Raw genomic sequence first — 20,081 nt, 5'->3', positions numbered from 1 at the left:
ACAGGCCCTAAGCCCAGGGACGCCCGCGCGCCCGCCACGGAGTGTAGGATGCCGCCGCCGCCCTTACCTTTTCTTGCGGGAGCCCTTGCCCGGAACGACTTTGCGGCCACGGCACCCGCCGCCGCCCCCCGCACCTGACGGCGCGAGCTCTGCCAGCTGTGCCGCGCCCCGCTGCAGCAGCTCCTCCCAGCGCCGCGCGCCACGCCGCTCCAGCTCCCGAAGCTCCTTCTCGTGCCGCCGCTGCAGCTTCACGACGCCCTTCAGCTCCCGCAGCTCCTCCAGGCTGGCGGTCCGCGGCTCTGTGGGGGCCGGGGTGAGGCGCGCTGCCGCCCAGGGGCACCCCCACCCCCACCCCGACCCCGGTGTCCCGGACCCTCCCCAGGCCAGACCCCAACATCTCTGGGTCTCAGCAGGCCTTACCCGCAGCTTCTTTGGTGACCTCTTCGCTGGCCTTGGCCCCAGCTGCTGCAAGAGCCAAAGGTGGGGTTCTCAGGTGCTTTGCGCCCCCCGGGAGGGGGGGCGGCAGTGTGGACCCCCTGCAGCGCACTGCTCCAGCCGGAGGCTTCACACAGAGGCTTTCCTTCCCCCGGTGAAAATCTTTGTTTTAAAGATCTGCCGCCAGGCTGGGATGTGCCTATGGGTTTAGCAGAGAAGTCGAGACCCTTCGGGTAGGTGGGAAGACCCTGCAGTGCATACCTGCTGACCCGTTGCTAGTTGGGGCCAATGTCCCATTGACCTGGCGGGCAACTGGACTCCCGAGAGGGAAGGGATTCTGTGGAGGGGAGAAGGTTAGGAAGGTGACTCCAACAACAGCCTCTCTCCCTGAGCCCTAGACTCCTCCCCCTCTGTCATCTTCCCACAAAGAGGACACAGCTCCCATGGGGCCCTGGCAGTGGACCTTACAACACAGACCTCAGGTAGACCTCCCATGGCTTCCTTGAGTTTCACAGCCTTCTTATCGTGGGCATTGAAGAACTTGATGGGATTGGCGAGGGCCACCGTGAGATCTAGGTACACAGGAACATCGTGGGCCTGGTAAGATGTACCTGGGAGCCCCCACCATGCTCACCTACCCAGGATAGCCTGTCCTGTCCCCCTCTGGAGGCCAGCTTGAGGAGAGAGGAGGGGAAATGGAGAGCCTGGGGCTCCCCACATTCCATGTGCCTCCTACCTGCCCAGGTGTCAGGTACATAGTCCTTCATCTCCAGGAAGACAAAGAGCGCAGGCATGGTGAGGGGCATGTTGCTTTCGCTGTGCAGGCACATGTGGTGGTATCCTGTGGGACATGACCAGATGGGCAGTGAGCCAGAGCCCAGTGCCACCCAGCCCTGCTCACCAGGAGCCCAGTATGCAACACTTCTGACTTTGGTCTGGTTCCTGGCTGTGCAATATTGGGCAGGCTTACTTTAAATCTCTGAGACTTTCTTCATCTGTGAAATGGGATAGTAGTGTCTACCTTGTGTGATTATTGTTAGGATTAAGGGAGAATGTTTTAAGCCCTGCAAGCAATTTTTTTTTTTCGGCACCCATGGCATGTGGAAATTCCCCAGCTGGGGATTAAACCTGTGCCACAGCATCAACCTGAAGCTCTGGGGTGATGATCCCAGACCCTTAACCCGATGCACCACAAGGAAACTCCTTTTTTTTTTTTTTTCCTTAAAGCATTTTAAGTGCCCAGTAAATGTTAGCTACTTGGGAAACTGCCCCAGTAGTTACAGAAAATTACATTCTGTTAGGTGGGCAGAGTCCACCTCTGTCAGTTTCTTGGAGAGGTACGGTTCCTGCCCTGCTTTCTAGGGGTGATAACATGAGAGGGCCACCTCCCTGAAGCTGCCCCACCCTTTGGATAGGATCCTGATGCTGGCCTTGGTCTTAGACCCACTGGGAACAGCAAAGAAGGACCCCTATCTTTACCAGAATTCAAGGCATTGACGGGAATGATGCGATGTCCAAGAAACTTGTTGCCTTCCTCCATCACAGCCACCCTGAGGGAGGCCAGCTCGGGCATCAAGATCTGGGGAGAGTTCAAGATGGGACAAGCTGGAGAGGGGAGAGGGTGTCCAAGCTGGCCCACTCCCTGCCTCCAGAAACCTAGAGTCAGTGTGAGAACATGGCAGGTGTTACCAGACTTGGTGAGGATGGAGGGCCCACTCTAAGCCTCACACATAGACATCCTCACAGCTCATGCCATGGCCGGTCCACATAGAGCAGAGGGATGAATATGCTACCCAGGGCTCCAAGGGGGCCTGATGGAGACAGCCCTTGGCAGCTTTGCCAAAAGTATCCAGTGGGGCCAAGACCCCCTGATTCCATGGGACCCTGCTCTCTGGTCTAGGAGTTCATATTTCTGCCTCTGATTGTAAACATGAACAGGCATGCACATACACACATGTGTACACACACAAAACCTGCCCACAGAGTAAATTTCTATAAGCTTGGGTTTTGGACCCTTGAAACAGGAGGGCATAGGTGAGGTTTAGAGAGAAAGGGAGGATCAAAAAATTCTTTTATGTATTTCCTCTTCTACAAGGAGAGACCAAGAACCAGGGATAGATCCCAACTCCTGCCCTACCCTAACCACTCCCCCACCTTCTCAAAGACAAAGGGCTCCTCCTTCCAGACGGGATTGATGGAGTTGGTACTGGGTGACAGCTTGGTGCGATAGCGCCTCTTGGGGTCCCCAGGCAGGCCAAACAGCTCCACTTCCACATAGGTGCGCACACTGCGTTCTGACAGGAACTGCCCAGATATCACCTGGAGGTGGGGGCCCATGGCAGGCTAGTATCAGCTTCCCTGCCCAGGCCACTCTCCAGAACTTAGGGCCTCTAGCTCCGCTAGTGGAACCATCCAATCTTGGGTACTGTGAAGAGCTCTATTCAACTCTGGCCATGGAATAGAGACTGTGTGGCTTGAAGTTACAGCTAAGCTCTGGCACTGGGGTGCTTCCAGCATTCAGGAAACAGGTGTGGGCCTCCCCAGTGAGCAAGGCACAGGCCCTCCCCCAGGGCCTGGGGCTCCGGCTGCCCTACTCTGCCCACTCTTCTCCCCTCCCCCACCCCAGCCTCAGCGCTTCCCCTTGGTTTCCATGGGGACCAAGAGGCAGCCTCCAGTGCTGAGGAGGAGGCAGTTTCCAAGGCAACTTGCTACTGCACAAACTGGCTGGGGCTGAAGTTTCCAAGATATGGAGGAGGGGGTTGGGAATGGAGCGATGGAGCTCCTGTGTCTTTCTCCTCAAGACCCCAGCCCTCCAGGCCACTTGTCCACTTCGGGGCCTTGCCGTAATAGAAAGGGTGGTGGCCACCACCACATCGATGCGGTCCACCGAGAAGGGGTTGAACTGCTTGTCCAGCCGACGCATGAATTCATGCTTGAGGAGGTAGCCGCTCTGCCCGTTGAACTCAAAGAGCGCCATGTTTTGCTGCATGGGCAGGTCTGGGGGAACAAGGGCATTCAGGGAGGGGGCCCGGCTCTGGGTCTGCACACAGCCTTTCTTCCCAGCCTTTCCCTTCTTGTGAAGGGGGAGGTTGGGCGCACCATGAAGATGAGGGTTTCTCATGTCCCAGCCTAGTTCTTTAGGGTCTCATCTCTCAGGATGGGCCTGCACCCTGGAGTCAGCAGGAGGAAAGCCACGACCAGACCTCAAGCCCATGGTGGCAGGCAAGGCCAGTGGAGCAGGTGTCACCACAGACCCCCCTCAGGTCAGCACTGATGTCTCCACCTACAGACTCATGTACATGCAGTCACATAGGCACGTGAGACACACTTATATCCCTAAACGCTTGCTCACCTGCACGTGCACCCAGAGCCCAAAAGAACATCAGGACATCCCGGTCTATTCTAAAGACCCCCCTCCCCTGGGCTAGGGTAAAGGTGAGAGGAGTAGGGGAAGGTTCTCAAGAGCCTGAGCGTGCCCTCACCCATCGTCTGGAAGTTGAGGGCAACCATCTGGCAACCAGCATTCCAGAACATCTGGGGCATGTAGTTGGAGGAGTCCATGCGGGTGCCCTTGGGGTAGATGCGGCTCATTTGGCGCTTGTTGTAGCTGCCACAGTATATAGGAGCCTAGGGACTGCCTGCACGGGGAGCATCCACAGACACCCACCCCCTGCCATGAGCCCAGTCCCAGGCAGTCCCCTTCCCTCCACCCAAGCAGGGAGCCTGGCTACTGAGGCCTCAAGGATACTCCACGAACTGCACTGAGGCCTTGGAGAGCAGGTCGTAGGCCTTGAGCTCTGTGAAGGAGGAGATGACATAACTTCGGTTCTTCTCTGGGGGCAGGAAAAGAGAAAAGGGAGTCTGCGTCAGGCTTTCCTCTCCCTCGGACCTGCCCTCCCCTTTGATGTCTCCGTCCAGCACAGAGATACCTCCAACCCGGTGTGTCCACTGAGGCCTGAGGGTTGAGGGGCCAACCCCAGGCCAGGGAAGGTGCAGATTTGTGTGAGTAACAACATGTGCTGGGGGTAGAGGGCATGCCCGGGGGGGGGTATGCATAGGGTGGGGTGTCCTGGTGGGTGGGGTGCACGCCCTGGGTGGACACAGAGGGTGTGGGGAACACATGGGGAAGAGCCTGGGGGTCAGGAACATGCTGTGATGTACAGAGGAGCGGGGGGGAGGGGTAAGAGGCACACAGCAAAGGTGGTGCAGGTGGCACAGGCCATGGGTGGGCACAGGAGGGGGTTCAGGCTGGGGATTCAGGAGTAGGGATCCAGTGTCACACAGAGTGTATACAGAAAGAGGTGTTCATGTTGGGGGTGTGCAGAGGGTGCGAGGAACTCGCCATGTGTGTGCCTGGAGAGGATAAGGTAAACAGCATGGGTGAACTCAGGGGAGACGACAGGGGGCAGATGTGTACTGGCTGATCTTGTTGCCTTTCACTTGTCCCAGGAGTCCTCCTGCCCTGGCAGCTGCAGAACCTGCAGGTGGAGCCCCAGGCAGCCCGGCTGAGGTAGCCTGTTGTAAATGGCCTTCCTGGCACTGACACACTCCAGAGCATTCTGCTTGGTGCCAAGTTCTCAGTACAGGGACAGGACACTAGGAGCCACCACCACTTAAACAAGCCCTTTGCCTGGCTCCTCTGCTGGGTGTTTATAGACAGCGCCCCCAGCCCAAGGCAGGATGCCCCCCCCCCCTCTTGCTTTTACCCCTACCCATCAGGCTGCTCTGGTGTCAGGCCATGCTTCCTAAGGGCCCTCTCTTGAATCTAGCCTAACCTCCAGCTTCCCACCACCCCATGTTAACTCACGGGCAGAGAACTCAAAGGAGATGAACTTGGTGGGCTGGATGTAATTGACAAGGCTGGACATCTCCTCGTAAGCCGTCACTTCCAGGCCCGCTGTGCCCTAGGGACGAGGACGGCAGTGTGGAGAAGAGACCAGTACTGAGCCCAGGAGCCCAGCCCCCACCCCCACCTGGAGGGCTCTCCGGTGGAGCCAGCAGGAGGAACTCGGGGCTTCCCACGCACCTCATCTGACTGCATCTTCTTTATCCCTTCCTCATCCAGGTTTCCCGACTCCTCCTCCTCTTCCTCGTCCACCTCCTCCTCCAGCTCAGCCCCTTCCTCACCAGCCCACGCTGCCACACAGGGCTCCATCAGCACTGGGGGGGGGGGTGTTGAGATCCTGCACAAGGCCAACCCTCCCCTCCAGACCCAGCCCCTCCCTCCCATTCCAGGTGCTCCCTCACACCCACTTCTCTCCAGTTCACTCACCCGTGTCCTCACCCACAGGGACACTGGGTGGACCGCCACCCTCAGCCTCCCCACCCGGCTCCTTGCTGGGGTCCGTGGGGCCAGAGAACTGGTTCTTCTTGTTCTTGATGAGGATCTTACCCCGGAGATCCTCAGGGCTGGGCAGGGGGATACCTGGTTTCAGCTGCAGGAGGGGAGAGAGGGTCCTCAGCACCATCTCCTCACCTTCAGGGTGTAGCCTAAGCTCCTTGACTCCAAGCTGCACTCCTCTGCCCCTTGCCTGCTTCTCCAGCCTTGCCTCTCATCATTCCCACCTGGTGGGCTAAACCCTGCCTGACCCAACTTATCCCAGCACCTACTCCACCTGCCTAGACCACCTTTTCTCCACACTCACCAAGATAAATCCAGTGCCTCCCTCAGATTTCAGCCCAGCCAACACCTCCTCCAGGAAGCCTTCCATGATCTCAAAGACTAGATCTGGACTCTCCAAGGATTCCCACAGCAGCCACAGGCGGTAATGTCCTAGTTACTGTGCCTCCCCATGAGAAGGTAAGCCAGCTGAGGGCTGGGGACTGCTCCTGTGTCACTACCATAGCTCCTAAGCCCAGCACAGTGCCTGACATGGTAGATGACAGGATCCCAGCCCCATAACCTTCCCAAATGAACCCCAACATCCTCTGAGGACACCTGCCTCCTTAACCCAGCACCCTGCACTGGTCCCCAGTCCTCAGGCCCCAGTGTCCTACAGTGAAATCCACTCACTGGGAACTTTTCCAGGGGCTCTGTGAGCAGCATATCCCCAAATAGCGTCCGGCAGTACTCGGCCATCTTCGCCTGTTGGCGGGGTCTGCAGGGAGCAGAAGTAGGGTGGGGTTCAGCAGCTCCACCTCACCCTCTTGTCCACCTTTTTGTGCCCCATGATGACCCAGATCAGGGGCTCAGGAAGTTGGGGAGGCAGGAACACAGGAGCGCCTGGGGTCCCAAGGGAAGTTTTGCTGAGACCTGGGAGAGGGCTGGAAGGCATGGCTGGACGGGGACAGTTGTGGGGAGGGCAGCTACAGGCAGGAGATGGGGACCAGGTGGCAAGTGAGGCTGGATGGCCTGGATACGCACGAGTCCACGTGGTTTTCAAATGACAGGATGACCGGATAAGGGGAGGTCTTAAAGGCACTCTCTGCAATAGCTTCGATTGCTTCCTGGAGAAGAGGAGGACCCCATGGAGAGGCAGGCAGTGCTCCTGGCTTCCCCTCCCCCAGGGGCACCCTTGTCCACTCCCCAGTCTCAACACACACATAGAAATTAGAGGGTCACTGTTGGCCTCCCTGTCTCTGCATCCCTCTGGTCCCCACACCGGTCCAAGGCCTCCCAGCCATCCCTCTGCTCTGGCTTCACTCCCCTCAACCCCAGAAGGCTCATGTCCTAGGGCCCTTCCCTTGTGCCACTGCCACCAGCCTCCACATGCCAAGTATCACCTTGAAATAGATGTCTGTGGTCATGGTGAAGCCGTGAGTGATAATGGGCTCCTCATCAGGGGGCTTTCCCTTCCAACAGTCCAGCTCCACGCAACGGCAGCCAGCCAGCAGCACCTGGCGGTACATCTCAGCCGAGGAAAGGCCTGAGAACTGGCCAGCTGAGCCAGAGGAAGAGAGAGGGGTAGGGGCTTCACTCGGGGCAGTCCAGCTCTCCCCCGCCCCACTCCGTCCTAGGCTGTCCTGTGGGCAGCCCCTGTAGGAGAGTCAGGGCACAGGAACTGCCACCATAAAAGGAGAGGTGGACAGTGAGGTCTCCAGAGCCCACCTGTCAGGTAGGTGTTGTGTGACGAGTTGATGAAGTAATGGTTGAGCGGCTGCGTCATGTCCTGATGCAGCAGCAGCTTGTCCTGGACCAGCACGCTGTTCTCTGGCCCACAGAGAAACCACACCATGCCCTCGGGGGACAGCTGGCCTGGGGGACAAGGGTGGTTGTCAGGGCCACAGCCCAGCTGCTGGGACGGGAGAGGACCTTGGGGGCGGTTAGAGGTTCCCTGGGTCCTCACCCCTCTGCACGTTGATGCCGCTGGGTTCGTACTTGTCGATGAGGCCCTGCACCTGGTCAGGCCGCGCTGGCGGAAACAGCAGGGAGTTCAGCCTGGAGTCGCGCTGTTTCTGGTTGATGAATTTGGTCAGGTGCTCCTTGGTCATGTAGGGTTTGGCCTTGGAGTGGCTGCAGGCCAAAGAGAAGGGCACAGGTCCCCTCTATGTCCCCTAGGCCAGGGGTGGCTCAGACAAACCCCTTCTCCAGTGACACCACCCAGATGTCAGCATGGCAGATTGGGAATTTTAGCCACCACCCCTTCTCCAAGCCCAGCCCAAGAAGCTCACTAGGAAGTGAAGATCTCGTCTATTTCAGGCCGAGGACAGAGGCTCATGAGGAAACTCCTATAGACGGATTCTGGGAAGTCCTCGGGATTGATGGCATCATTCTGGGGGACGAGGGGGATAGAGAGTCACCTGAGGACTTCCTCTGCCACCCCCACCACCCCCCACTCCAGCTTCTCAGTACTAAGAGCCACAAACAAGGCCCAGCCCTGTGCATGGGGGTCTGGGGAGAGGGAGGGCTTAGGTCAGATGGAAGAGCAATTTGGGCACCTGAGCCCTCACTTTTCAAGGCCCTAGTTGCTGAGCAGAGAGCATCTTAGCTGATTTGCTTTGACTCTGAATTGACACTGGCTAGTCCCTTGCCTGGGACAGGATTTGAACTAAAAGTGACCAGGACGGGGAGGTAAAGAGATCAGAAGCAAGCAGTGCTATTTGCTAGAAAAGTGAGCTACCACTTTCTTTTTAAGGGGAGGATAAGTTTTCAAAAAGAAGCAATTCAAATACAGACAATGGCATCTGAAAACAGAACCTCATGATGCATGAAGCAAGACTGACAGAACTGGAGTTCCCATTGTGGCTCAGTGGTTAACTAATCCGACTAGGAACCATGAGATTGCAGGTTTGATCCCTGGCCTCGCTCAGTGGGTTAAGGATCTGTCGTTGCCATGAGCTGTGGTGTAGGTTGCAGGCGCAGCTTGGATCCAGCGTTGCTGTGGCTGTGGCATAGTCGGGTGGCTACAGCTCCAGTTAGACCCCTAGCCTGGGGACCTCCATATGCTTGGGTGCAGCCCTAGAAAAGGCAAAAAGACAAAAAAAAAAAAAGACTGACAGAGCTGAAGGGAGAAATAGACAATTCAACAACAAAAGTTGGAAATAGAGACAGTACAAGGAACAGTAACAAAAAAATAGATTAGACTTCACCCAAATTAAAAATTTTGGTATTCCAAAGGACACCATCAAGAAAATAAAAAGGGAGTTCCCCTTGTGGCTCAGCGGAAACAAATCTGAGTAGTATCCATGAGGATGCAGGTTCAATCCTTGGTCTCACTCAGTGGATCCAGTTGAGGATCCAGCGTTGCTGTGAGCTGTGGTGTAGGTTGCAGTTGCAGCTTGGATCCCATGTTGCTGTCACTCTGGCGTAGGCTGGCAGCTACAGCTCCAATTCAACCCTTAGCCTGGGAACCTTCATATGCTGCAGGTGCAGCTGTTAAAAAAAAAAAAATTCTTAAAAAGAAAGTAAAAGTAAAAAGACAACCCACACTATTACTCAGCCATTAAAAGGAACAAAATACCAGCATTTTTAGCAACATGGATGGACCTAGAAATTATCATGCTAAGTGAAGTCAGCCATACAATGAAACACCAACATCAAATACTTTCACGGACATGTGGAATCTGAAAAAAGGACACAATGAACTTCTTTGCAGAACAGATACTGACTCACAGACTTTGAAAAACTTATTTTCCAAAGGAGACAGTTTGGGGAGTGGGGGGATGCGCTGGGGTTGTGGGATAGAGATCCTATAAAATTGGATTGTGATGATAATGTACAACTATAAATGTAATCAGTTCATTGAGTAATTAAAAAAAAAAGACAACCCACAGAATGGGAGGAAATACTTGCAAATCATATATCCAATAATGGACAATTGCACAGTAAGACAACTCAACTGAAAGATGGGCAGTGGATTTGAATAAATATTTCTCCAGAGAAGATATGCAAATGACCAATAAGCACATGAAGAGATGCTCTACATCATTAGTCATTAGGAAATGCGAATCAAAACCACAATGAGCTACCACTTCACAATCACAGAGTGACTAAAGCCAACAACAAAAAGCCAAAGGCAGATATGAACAAGTGTTAGTGCAGATGTGGATAAGTTGGAACCCTCAACACTGGTGGGATTATAAAATGGTATAGTCCCTTTGGAAAACAGTTTGGCATTTCCTCAAAAATGTTAAGCACAAAGTTACCATATGACCCAACAATTCCAACTCTAGATTTGTATCCAAGTGACTTGAAAACCTATGTCCAGACAAAATCATTCATAGCAGCATTATTCATAATAGCCAAAAAGTGGAAACAACTCAATGTCCACCAATTGGTGAATAGTTAAGCAAAATCTAGTATATCCTTACAATTAAGTTATTCCACAATCAAAAGGTATAGAGTACTCATGCATGCTATAACATAGATGAAAACATGGTGCTAAATGAATGAAGCCTGACATCAGAGATTGTATTATATAATTCCATTTACATGAAATGTCCAGAATAGACAAATTTTTTTTTTTTTGCCATTTCTTGGGCCGCTCCCGCAGCATATGGAGGTTCCCAGGCTAGGGGTCAAATCCGGCCTACATCAGAGCCACAGCAACGCAGGATCCGAGCCGCGTCTGCAACCTACACCACAGCTCACAGCAATGCCGGATCTTTAACCCACTGAGCAAGGCCAGGGATCGAACCCGCAACCTCATGGTTCCTGGTCGGATTTGTTAACCACTGAGCCACGATGGGAACTCCAAGACAAATTTTTGTTTGGCCACACCCAGGGCGTGCGGAAGTTCCTGGGGCCAGGGATCAAACCCATGCCACAGCAGTGACAATGCTGCTGGATCCTTAACCACTCGGCCACTAGAGAACTCCCAAAAGAGACAAATGTATAGAAACAGAATGTAGACAGGTGGCATTCAGGGATTCTGTATTTTTGCATTCTCTTCCAGAAAAGCCCATCAAATGTTTTTCAGGATAGCTCTGAAAGGCCAATATCAGTCTTAGTTTGGAGCAGAGGCTCTGAGCAGGAGAGCTAGACAAGAAATTGGACCCATCAGCTCCAAGCAAAGATGGCTCAGTGGCCCCTACTGGGGCACAGAACTGATCAGTAAGGAGGCCTTAGCTAAGGTGGGAACTCTCGAGAAAAGGAGTGTAGCAAGTGGTGTCTTCAGCAGGAGCCCGTTTCCACCTTGTCCCCAGCCCCATGCTTGCATCCCCTGAGACTGATTACACCAAGAAGTCACCAGGTCCTTGGAGCTAATTGTGGGGGAAGTATTCCTGCTAGGATTCATGTGGACAGGTGATCAATGAGGTCTTAGTTTTATTTACTTACAATGTTCCAAATTCCTACCAAGAGGAAAGTCCCCATGGGGTGCATGTGGTGCTCTATACAAAGGCCAAGGGAGGACAGGGGGCTGAGATCTACTCCTGGCCAGACAGAAACCCTGGCTCAAGGCTGCATCTGCCCAGAGGGTGCTTTTTTCCCTTTGGCTGCATTCGTGGTTCACAGAAGTTCCCAGGCCAGGGATCAAACCCATGCCATAGTAACCCCCAGAGCCACCAAGGAACTCCCAGAGGGCTCCTTTGTGTCATTCACATAAGGCACCTCATGGGGTGACCCTGCATATAACTTGTAATTAAAAATCAATTACTTAAGGGAAAAGAAAAGAAAGTGTTCTCTTGTGGTGCAGTGGGTTATGGATCTGGCGTTGTCATTGCAGCTGCTTAGGCCACTACTGTGGTGGGTGTTTGGGTGTTTAGTCCCTGGGGTTAACTGGCTTTTTGGGCTCTCTGGCTGGGACAGTACTGTCCTTCCTGTCCCCCACCCCCCAGATGTACCCAGGTTGCCCCCTAGTCAGAGGCAACTCCTGTGAGAAGGAGAATTCTGGGGATGGGCTGGGTAGTGGGGGAACCACTCACCTTGCCTTTGGGGAGGTGGCAGGCGCTGAGGGCAGCTTCCACCCGCTTGCGGTCAGCAGGAAACATCTGGAAAAAACTGAAGAAGCAGAGAAAGGCACCAGGCAAAGAGAAGGGTGAGGCCTGGGGAGCGAAGGCTTTGGGGAGCTCGGAGGCCATGTGGGGAGGGAGCAGGGGAGACTCACTTCTTCACAGGAATCTTCCCTTCAGGGTTGAGCTGCATCCTGAGCTTCACCAGGCTGATGGGCAGAAAGCAGCCCGTCAAGGCCCAGGGCTGGCACCCTTAGCCCCACAGGCTAAGGCCAGGCTGGCAGGCACTTACATCTTGTCCAGGAAGGTGCTACGGCAGGCGTTGGCTGTGAGCGGATGCTTGGCCAGAGCCAGGACATCTTCAGCCCAGGCCTGCAGGACCCCAGAGCACAGCAGTCAGCACCCCACCACCACCACCACCACGAGATGCCCCCACCACCTCGCGGCCCAGGCCTGCCTCTGAGGAGGTCCAGGCTCTCCCAAGTGCCCAGCCCCAGGCCAGCTGCCCCTGAGGCACCTTGCCCACATTCTCCTTGTAGGAGACGAAGTTATGGAAGGTGAGGTCCACCATGTCTGGGCCGGACACCACAGTCAGTGTCTTCAGCAGGAAGCTGTTGTCGGGAAAGTCCATGTTGAAGACTTCTCGGAGCTTCTGGCTCTGCAGCAAGTGGTGATGTGAGGGTCAGAGGTGTGCCCCTGTCCCTGCCCCCTGTCTTTCCCTCTCAGCCGCTTGAAATATGGCCCACTGGGGTGGCATCCCATCCCTGCCCAGCTCAGGAGCCACCGGCCTCAGCACCCAGGAGCTGGGGTGGGCAGGGAGAGGCCCACAGGGAGGGATTAACCCAGTATTTTGATTGCCATTTTTCATTTGAAGACAGATTTTTTTTGTTTTTGTTTTTTGTTCCTTATTTTATTTTTTTATTTTTTGTCTTTTTTAGGGCCACACCTGTGGTATATGGAAGTTCCCGGGCTAAGGGTCAAATTGGAGCTACAGATGTAAGCCTACACCACAGCCACAGCAACAGCAGGATCCAAGCTGTGCCTGTGACCTACACCACAGCTCACGGCAACACCAGATCCTTAACCCACTGAGCGAGGCCAGGGATTGAACCTACATCCTCATGGATACAAGTTAGGTTTGTTACTGTTGAGCCATGACAAGAACTCTTTTATTGTTTTTGGCCTCACACACAACATACAGAAGTTCCCAGGCCAGAGCTGGAAACCCTGCTATAGTTGGAACCAGAGCCACATCAGTGACAATGCCAGATCCTTAATCTGCAGAGCCACCAGGGAACCCCTGAAGCCAGATTCTTAGTCCCCAGTCTCAAGGAATCCTGCTTCCTCCAATTTTCCTACCAGCATAATGCAAATATAGGCAAACCAGTCAGGAAGGCAGGGGGTGGGGGTGGGGGTTGTAGAATGCAGGCAACACCTCACAGACTGCCTGGGGTGCTCTAGGGGCAGGAGCTGGCCCTGAAACCTGTCCATTCACTGTGTGTCCTGATACTACAGCCCCAGCAAGCCCAGGAGCAGGTGTGCTGCATCCTCAGCTCAGAGGAAGACCCTCTGCTCAACCAGGGACCCTCCAGAGGTTGGGCTCCCCATCCCCACAGGGACTCCTGCCTCAGCCCTGCAGAGCTGGTGACCCCTCTGAGCCTGGGCTGCTGCTGGGCCCACTTACCTTGGGCATCTTGGCAAACTTCCCAAAGCGGGTGTCCCGGATGCTGGTGATATCCAGAAACTCCATCTCCTGGTGGGAGCACAGGTGGGAGGTGGACAGAGATGGCAGGTCAAGAACTAAGAGCAGGGAGGAGGGAGCTTCACACACATTCACATCTTGGCCAGCTGCCCTCTCTAGATGCCAAAGCTGTGGGGGGCCTCCCAGACCCTAACATTCCTTTCCCAGCAATCCCCACCCCCCATAGTGACCCTCGTCCCTTCCTCCCTTGGTCACTTTGAGTTACTCAGGGCCCATGACCTCCAGCCTCCCCTCCACCTTCCTGGACTCTCCCCGGCTCCCCCTCCCCCCTGCCCAGGTGTCTCGGCCCTTCTCTGATCTCTTGGGAGCCCTCAAGTTTAACCCCAGCCTTCAGCAGCTGCTCTTTTTCTTTTCTCTCTCTCTCCTAGGGCTGCAAAGGCTAGAGCATCTGAGCCTGAGGCATGGTTGGACTTAATGCATCCTCCAGCCCAAAGCAAACAGCCTCTTCCCCAGAGTCACCCTTCCAGGTCATCCTATACTCAGCGTCCACGCCTCCACCCCTGCAACACTAGGAAGCTGCTTGGACTCCATGGATCAGCAGGTGCTCAGGCTGCCTCACCTTACTCTGATACGTCCAGTATAAGTAGTAGCCCTTGGGGTCCACACGGAGGATAACCGGGGAGGCTATTGTTGTTTCCTGCAGGAGAGAAGGTCTCAGCTCCCTGCTCTGACCAGGTCGAGCTTTCCTGGCCCAGACCAGGAGTTTCAGAGCTCACCATCTGCCTAGGAGGCGGCCATCCTGGGAATCTGCAGGCATTTCCCTTTGTTTTCCAGAGCTAAGGGCTGAATATGAGTCTTTAAAGCTCGGAACCAGGGGTGGGGAGAGGTAGAGAATTGGAAATGACATTTCTGGAAGAGAAGAGAGTTCCCCCTCTAAATCCCAAAAAGAGGTTCTCCTTCTAGACCCCAAGAAGGGTCTTGGCCCCGACATTACCCTGTTTTCAAGGCCTTCAGCCAAAGGGGCAGAGTGTCCCTCTCCAAGACTCTGTACCCTTCCCTGCCCCCAGCCCAGGAGAGCCCAACAGCTCCTTTGCAGCAGGCTGGCTTCCCCTCTGCCCAGTCCTCCCCTCCAGGAACTGTGCCCACCCCACCCACCCACCTGTCCCAAGTGCCTTCCTACCTCCCAACCTAAGCACCCAACCCTGCCTGCCTAAAATACTGTTAAAGACCAGCTTCTGAAGAGCCTTTCCTGAAATGTGCTATAACAAGGGAGTGAGGGCCGGTTCTCAGATCTAGAAGCCCCTTCTGGAAATCCCCAGGGGCTCTGAGGAAACAAGCCTGTACTAGGCTGTGACTCTGTGCCCCCATGTTTGCTGAAAGAGCAAGGGAATGAAGAATGACCTCGCTTCTGAATTCCTGCTCCACTCAGAGCACACAGGCTACCTTTTATTTTAAAGGTCTGTGCGCATGAACAACAAGCTATTAAAATTGAATCTTGGGGTTTCCTGGTGGTGTAGGCATGGTAGTTGCTGCACACCAAACCAGACCAAATGAAGAACTGGCAAAGGAGTTGGTCCAGAAAAAGGTTCTCAGATCAGGGGTGGTTAGAGAACAAGGGAAAGAGAACACTGACAGGAGTTTAATTTTGGAGAAAGCTGTGTTCTGAGCTTCATCCTCCCTCCTGCCCCGTCCTAGGGAGGCTTGGGGTACCTGACCCCTTACCTTAAGGCTGCCCTTGGAAAGCTTTTGTCACCCCTTGCAGGTGTGGAGTGTAATGGACTGGGGTCTGACTCCTGCCCAGGAAACACTGGGTGACAGATTGACTGTCGGAGACAGAGGTGCTGGTGTGCTACGTGAGCCCTAACTCCCAGAGCCTATGGGGCGGGGAAGCCATGAGTATCTGCTGAGTCCAGAGTGGACCCATGGGAAAGAGGGGCAGAGAGTCCAGAGCAACAGGAAGCCGAAGGCAGAAACTGGATTCTGAGGGGCCTGAAGAATTAATTGCAAGTGACCTCCCAGAAGCAAGATGGAAGGAGGACCCTGAGTAAGAGATTCCCCAGCTCAGGGGGAGGGTCTCCTAAGAAACCTCAAAAATGTGTGCCTTGAGGAGTTCCTGTCATGGCTCAGTGGTTAACGAATCCGACTAGGAACCACAAGGTTGCTGGTTCGATCCCTAGCCTTGCTCAGTGGGTTAAGGATCTGGCGTTGCGAGTGTTGGATGGGATTAAGATGGCAGAATAGAAGGACTGGAGCTCAACTTCTCTCCTAAAAACAACAAAATTCACAACTAAAGACTGAGCAATCTCCACCCAAATGGACCAGGAAACCCATACCCTACTCCAGAAGAAAAAGAGAAGGCCACATCCACAGGTAGGAGGGGTGATTTCATGATATAAACAACCCTATACCTCCCGGGTGGGAAGCTCCACAGACTGAAAACTAACTGGCTCACAGAGACTCACCTCTCTCAGAGTGAGAGTTCTGAGCCCCACATCAAACCCTCACATGCTGGGATCTGTCACTGGGAGAAAGAGCCCCTGGAGCATCTGGCATTGAAGGCCAGCGGGGCTTCTGCGCAGGAGCTCCACAGGACTGGGGGAAACGGAGACCCCATTCTTAAAAGGTGCACACAGACTTTCACATGCACTAGGTCCCAGGGCAGAGCGAGGTCTCCACAGGAACCTAGGTCAAACCTGACTGCAGTTCTTGGAGGACATCATGGGAAAACAGGGGTGAATGTGGCTTGTTGTGAGGGAAGGACATTGAAGGCAAAGCTCTCAGGAATATTAAGCAGCGTGCCTTTCTCTGGAGGTGGCCATTTTGGGAAAATCTGGCCCCAACAGTCGGTCAGCTGCTGAGAAGCCCCAGGGCAAACAACAATCCAGGTGGGATCACAGCCCCACCCCTCAGTAAACTGGCTACCTAAAGAGCCTCAGGCACACAGCAGCCCCTAATCCCATCCAGAGACTAAGCCCCACCCACCAGAGAGATTAGAATCGGCTCCATCTACCAGTGGGCAGGCATCAGCCCCTCCCATCAGGAAGCCTACAGCAAGCCCCCCATACCAACTTCAGCCACAAGGGGGGCAGACACCAGAAGTAAGAGAGGCTACAGTTCTATTATCTATAAAAACGTCACCACACCAAAAACCTATAAAAATGAAAAGACAGAGAACAACAACTCAGATGAGGGGGAAAGGAAAAACCCCAGAAAATCAGCTAAGCAATGAGGAGATTCTCAGCCTCCAGGAAAAAGACTTTAGACTGTCAATGCTGAAGATGATGCAAGACATTGGAAATAAGCTGGAGGCAAAGATGGATAACTTACAGGAAACACTAACCAAAGAGATACAAGATATAAAACTTAAACAAGAGAGATGCAAAATACAATAATTGAAATAAAAAACTCACTAGAAGCAGCTAACAGCAGAATACAGGAGGCAGAAGAACGAATAAGCGAGGTGGAGGACAGATTAGAAGAAATTACAGATGCAGAACAGAAAAGAGAAAAAAGATTGAAAAAAAATGAAGAGAGTCTCAGGGAACTCTGGGACAATGTTAAATGCACCAACATCCGTATTATAGGGGTGCCAGAAGGAGAAGAGAGAGAGAGGGGACGGGATCCGGCATTGCCATGAGCTGTGGTGTGGGTGGCAGACACAGCTTGGATCCCACGTCGCTGTGGCTCTGGCATAGGCCTGCGGCTACAGCTCCTATTAGACCCCTAGCCTGGGAACCTCCATATGCTGCAGGAGCAGCCCCAGAAAAGGCAAAAAGACCAAGAAAAGGAAAAAAAAAAAATTGTGTGCCTGGAGTTTCAGTATGTTAAGAGCCCGACTAGCATCCATGAGGATGTGGGTTCAATCCCTGGCCTCACTCAGTGGGTTAAAGATCTGGTGTTGTGGCTTGGATCTGGCGTTGCTGTGGCTGTGTTGTAGGCCAGCAGCCACAGCTCTGATTTGACCCTAGCCTGGGAACTTCCATGTGTCAAGGGTGTGGCCCTAAAAAGGAAAAATCAAAACAAAACAACTGTGCCTGAGGAAGAAGAAGCCTTACCCTTCTGTTAGGCCTGGTTTATGAAAGCCCCTGCTCAGTTAAGAAATTTGGTACCCCTATCCCTCCCTGCACCCTTCCCTAGAGGAGGTGCAGGGAAATCTTCCCACCGGCCTTTCCAGGGGGCCTGGAGCCTACCTGACAACATTCTTAGAGGGAGGGGCACAGGAGATGTCATTCTAAATTACAGTTGGAGTTTTGAGTTAGAACTATTTTCTTTTTTTTTCTTCTTTTTAGGGCCACACAATGCCAGATCCAAGCCTCATCTGCGACTTAAACCACAGCTCACTGGGACTTCCAGTTGTGGCTCAGTGGTAACAAATCCAACTAGCATCCATGAGGATGAGGGTTCAATCCCTGGCCCCACTTAATGGGTTAAGGATCTAGCATTGCTGTGACTATGGTATAGACCTGCCGCTACAGCTCTGATTCAACCCATAGACTGGGAACTTCCATATGCTGCAGGTGTAGCCCTAAAAAGCCTAAATAAATAAATAAATAAATAAATTTTCTTAAAAAAAAAATCACAGCTCATGGCAACGCCACATCCTTAACCCACTCAGTGAGGCCAGGGATCAAACCCGCATCCTCATGGATACTAGTCGGGTTGGTTACACCAACTGCCCTACAACAGGAAATCCTAGAACTAGTTTCTGAAGTAAGACTGGGCTTTGTGAGGAGAAGTATCCAGAGGCTTTTCTAGTCTTTTCCCAAGAGCAAATGGAGTGTCTCATGACCAGCTCTGTTTCCTTCCACAGAACATAGGAGAGCTTCTCCCACAGGATACCTTGTAAAAGGGCCCTGGGACACAAAATGAAGTTGGGAGCTGAGCACATCCCATGCATCATGCTTATCCACTACCCAGCTCATCTGCCAACTGGGTGGGAGGTAGTCTGAGAACTGAGCCTCATCTGCACATGTTCTGCAACTGGGTGATCCCTGCTCCTGGGAGTCAGGATCCAGGACCCTATGGTACTCTGCCTTGGGGAAGACAGCAGCCAGCCAGGTACACAGATGGGGACTTGCAGAGAAGGCCGCATAGCCTGTCACCATCCTTACTGACCCTCTACACAGTCATGTTATACACACTTCCCAGAGGAACCGAGAGAGGCCACTTCACTTTTCACTCTGAGCCACTTCCCTCAGTCCACAGCCTCATGGGCCAGGGTTCTACCATGCCAGTGACCGCACCACTCCCAGAGAAGCAGAGAGCCTCCCTGTAGTCATAGCAACCAGATTACTCAGTTTAGCCCAGCCCATAAGGCCTTAATTCATAGACCCAGAGCCCCCTCATCCCACCTGTGAGGAGGAGGGCCCAGTCCTAGGGGCCCTTCCTTCTCCCTCACAGCCATTAGATTCCCTTCCTGGGACCAGCTGGCTCAGACTCTCACACTGGGCCAGCCCAGCAGCCTCCCCTCCCTGAAGCAGGGCCCCATATTTTCCCCTCACTTGCCTAGGAGAATCCCTGGCCTGTGGCAACACATTTTCAGGGCCCAGGAGGACCAGAGGCTGGGCAGCAGGCCCAGTCTGGGAAGGAGCAGACGCGGTGGAGACAGAGGTACAGGGCAAAGCATGGCTTCCCCCTTCCCTACAGACAGCAGGGTGTCAGCGGAAGCAGAAGTCTATAGGTTCCCTCCCAGGCCCCTGGGGGCAGAACCTCCAGTTCTGACTTGGGGTTCACTGTCCTTTTGTGGCTGCCCCACAGCAGCTGGGAGAGAGCAGGGCCTCCTGGGGAGTGGGTAGGGAGGGATGAGGATTCCAGTCCCAGGCATCCCGCTGGGGCAAGACTGGGATGTCAGTCCTGGGAGAAGGGGTCTGGCTCACCTCAGTCTCTGGTGCCACCTCAGCTCGGGGCACACTTTTCTCCCACCACCACTAAGCATGGGAGCAACAAATGCTACTCTTCTTGAGCGCTTTGGAAAAGGACAGACCCCCATCCAAAGAAACTTCCTCCTGTGACCACCTGGGCAGCCATCCTTTTCCCACATCCAGATGCAGAGCCTGGGCCATGGTGGTGGCCACTCGGGGCACAAGCCCTCACCCACAGATTTGTTTATCTGGGCAGTTGTATCAGCTACCTGGCCAAGCTACACAGGCACCTGAATCCTGGCAGACATAAACTAGCCCAGTCCCCTGGCAAAGCTCCTAGCAGCCTGCCCACCTGCCGCCCCCACGCCCCAGCAGCCCCCAGCCAGGCCCCACTCACATCGTCCCATTTGATGAAGCGCTCCCCTTGGCTCAGATAGGCCTTCACCTTGGGGGGCAGCAGGACGGGGTTGAGCAGAGACATGGTGCCAACTGTCCCTCTTTGGAGAGGCTGGGCAGGCACAGCAGACAGGAGGAAGGGAAGAAGGAGGGCGGGCAGGAGGGGAGCCTAGCTGGGCTCACATGTTACCCGCCCACCCCACCCCCCAGCAGACCCGGAAGTCTGGGTGCCCTGACAGCCCTCGGGCCCGCGGTAGCTGGGTACAATGCTGCGCTTGGGCCAGAGGCCCATCTGCCTTTTAAATCAGCCTCATCCCGCCCCCCTGCACTGGGGGGGGCTGTGGTCACTGCTCCTG

General features: G+C 54.2%; 1 protein-coding gene across 10 annotated transcripts in view; it reads right to left on the bottom strand.

Annotated features, from left to right (window-relative positions):
• PLCB2 (phospholipase C beta 2) overlaps positions 1–20,081 on the bottom strand; it is a 23,051-nt gene extending 2,970 nt beyond the window's left edge. For 2 of the 10 annotated variants that reach the window (XM_047766717.1, XM_047766722.1), the window contains exons 1-26: positions 19,727–20,081; positions 14,088–14,165; positions 13,451–13,519; positions 12,284–12,424; positions 12,059–12,138; positions 11,922–11,975; positions 11,740–11,815; positions 8,047–8,147; positions 7,722–7,888; positions 7,484–7,630; positions 7,159–7,316; positions 6,800–6,882; positions 6,449–6,533; positions 5,708–5,870; positions 5,462–5,595; positions 5,243–5,339; positions 4,184–4,268; positions 3,918–4,042; positions 3,278–3,432; positions 2,590–2,754; positions 1,915–2,014; positions 1,172–1,276; positions 913–1,007; positions 697–772; positions 421–465; positions 68–299 (exon numbers count right to left, since the gene is read on the bottom strand). In XM_047766717.1, coding sequence (XP_047622673.1) covers positions 68–299; positions 421–465; positions 697–772; positions 913–1,007; positions 1,172–1,276; positions 1,915–2,014; positions 2,590–2,754; positions 3,278–3,432; positions 3,918–4,042; positions 4,184–4,268; positions 5,243–5,339; positions 5,462–5,595; positions 5,708–5,870; positions 6,449–6,533; positions 6,800–6,882; positions 7,159–7,316; positions 7,484–7,630; positions 7,722–7,888; positions 8,047–8,147; positions 11,740–11,815; positions 11,922–11,975; positions 12,059–12,138; positions 12,284–12,424; positions 13,451–13,519; positions 14,088–14,165; positions 19,727–19,810 — 2,900 coding nt within the window. In that variant the 5' untranslated portion in view covers positions 19,811–20,081. The other 8 variants (XM_047766718.1, XM_047766719.1, XM_047766720.1 and 5 more) reach the window with 8 other exon arrangements.

The sequence above is a fragment of the Phacochoerus africanus genome, chromosome 2 (genome assembly GCF_016906955.1).
Source record: "Phacochoerus africanus isolate WHEZ1 chromosome 2, ROS_Pafr_v1, whole genome shotgun sequence".
Taxonomy (NCBI): domain Eukaryota; kingdom Metazoa; phylum Chordata; class Mammalia; order Artiodactyla; family Suidae; genus Phacochoerus; species Phacochoerus africanus.
Note: the sequence above shows the minus strand (reverse complement) of the source record. Positions and strands in the feature narration are given on the sequence as shown.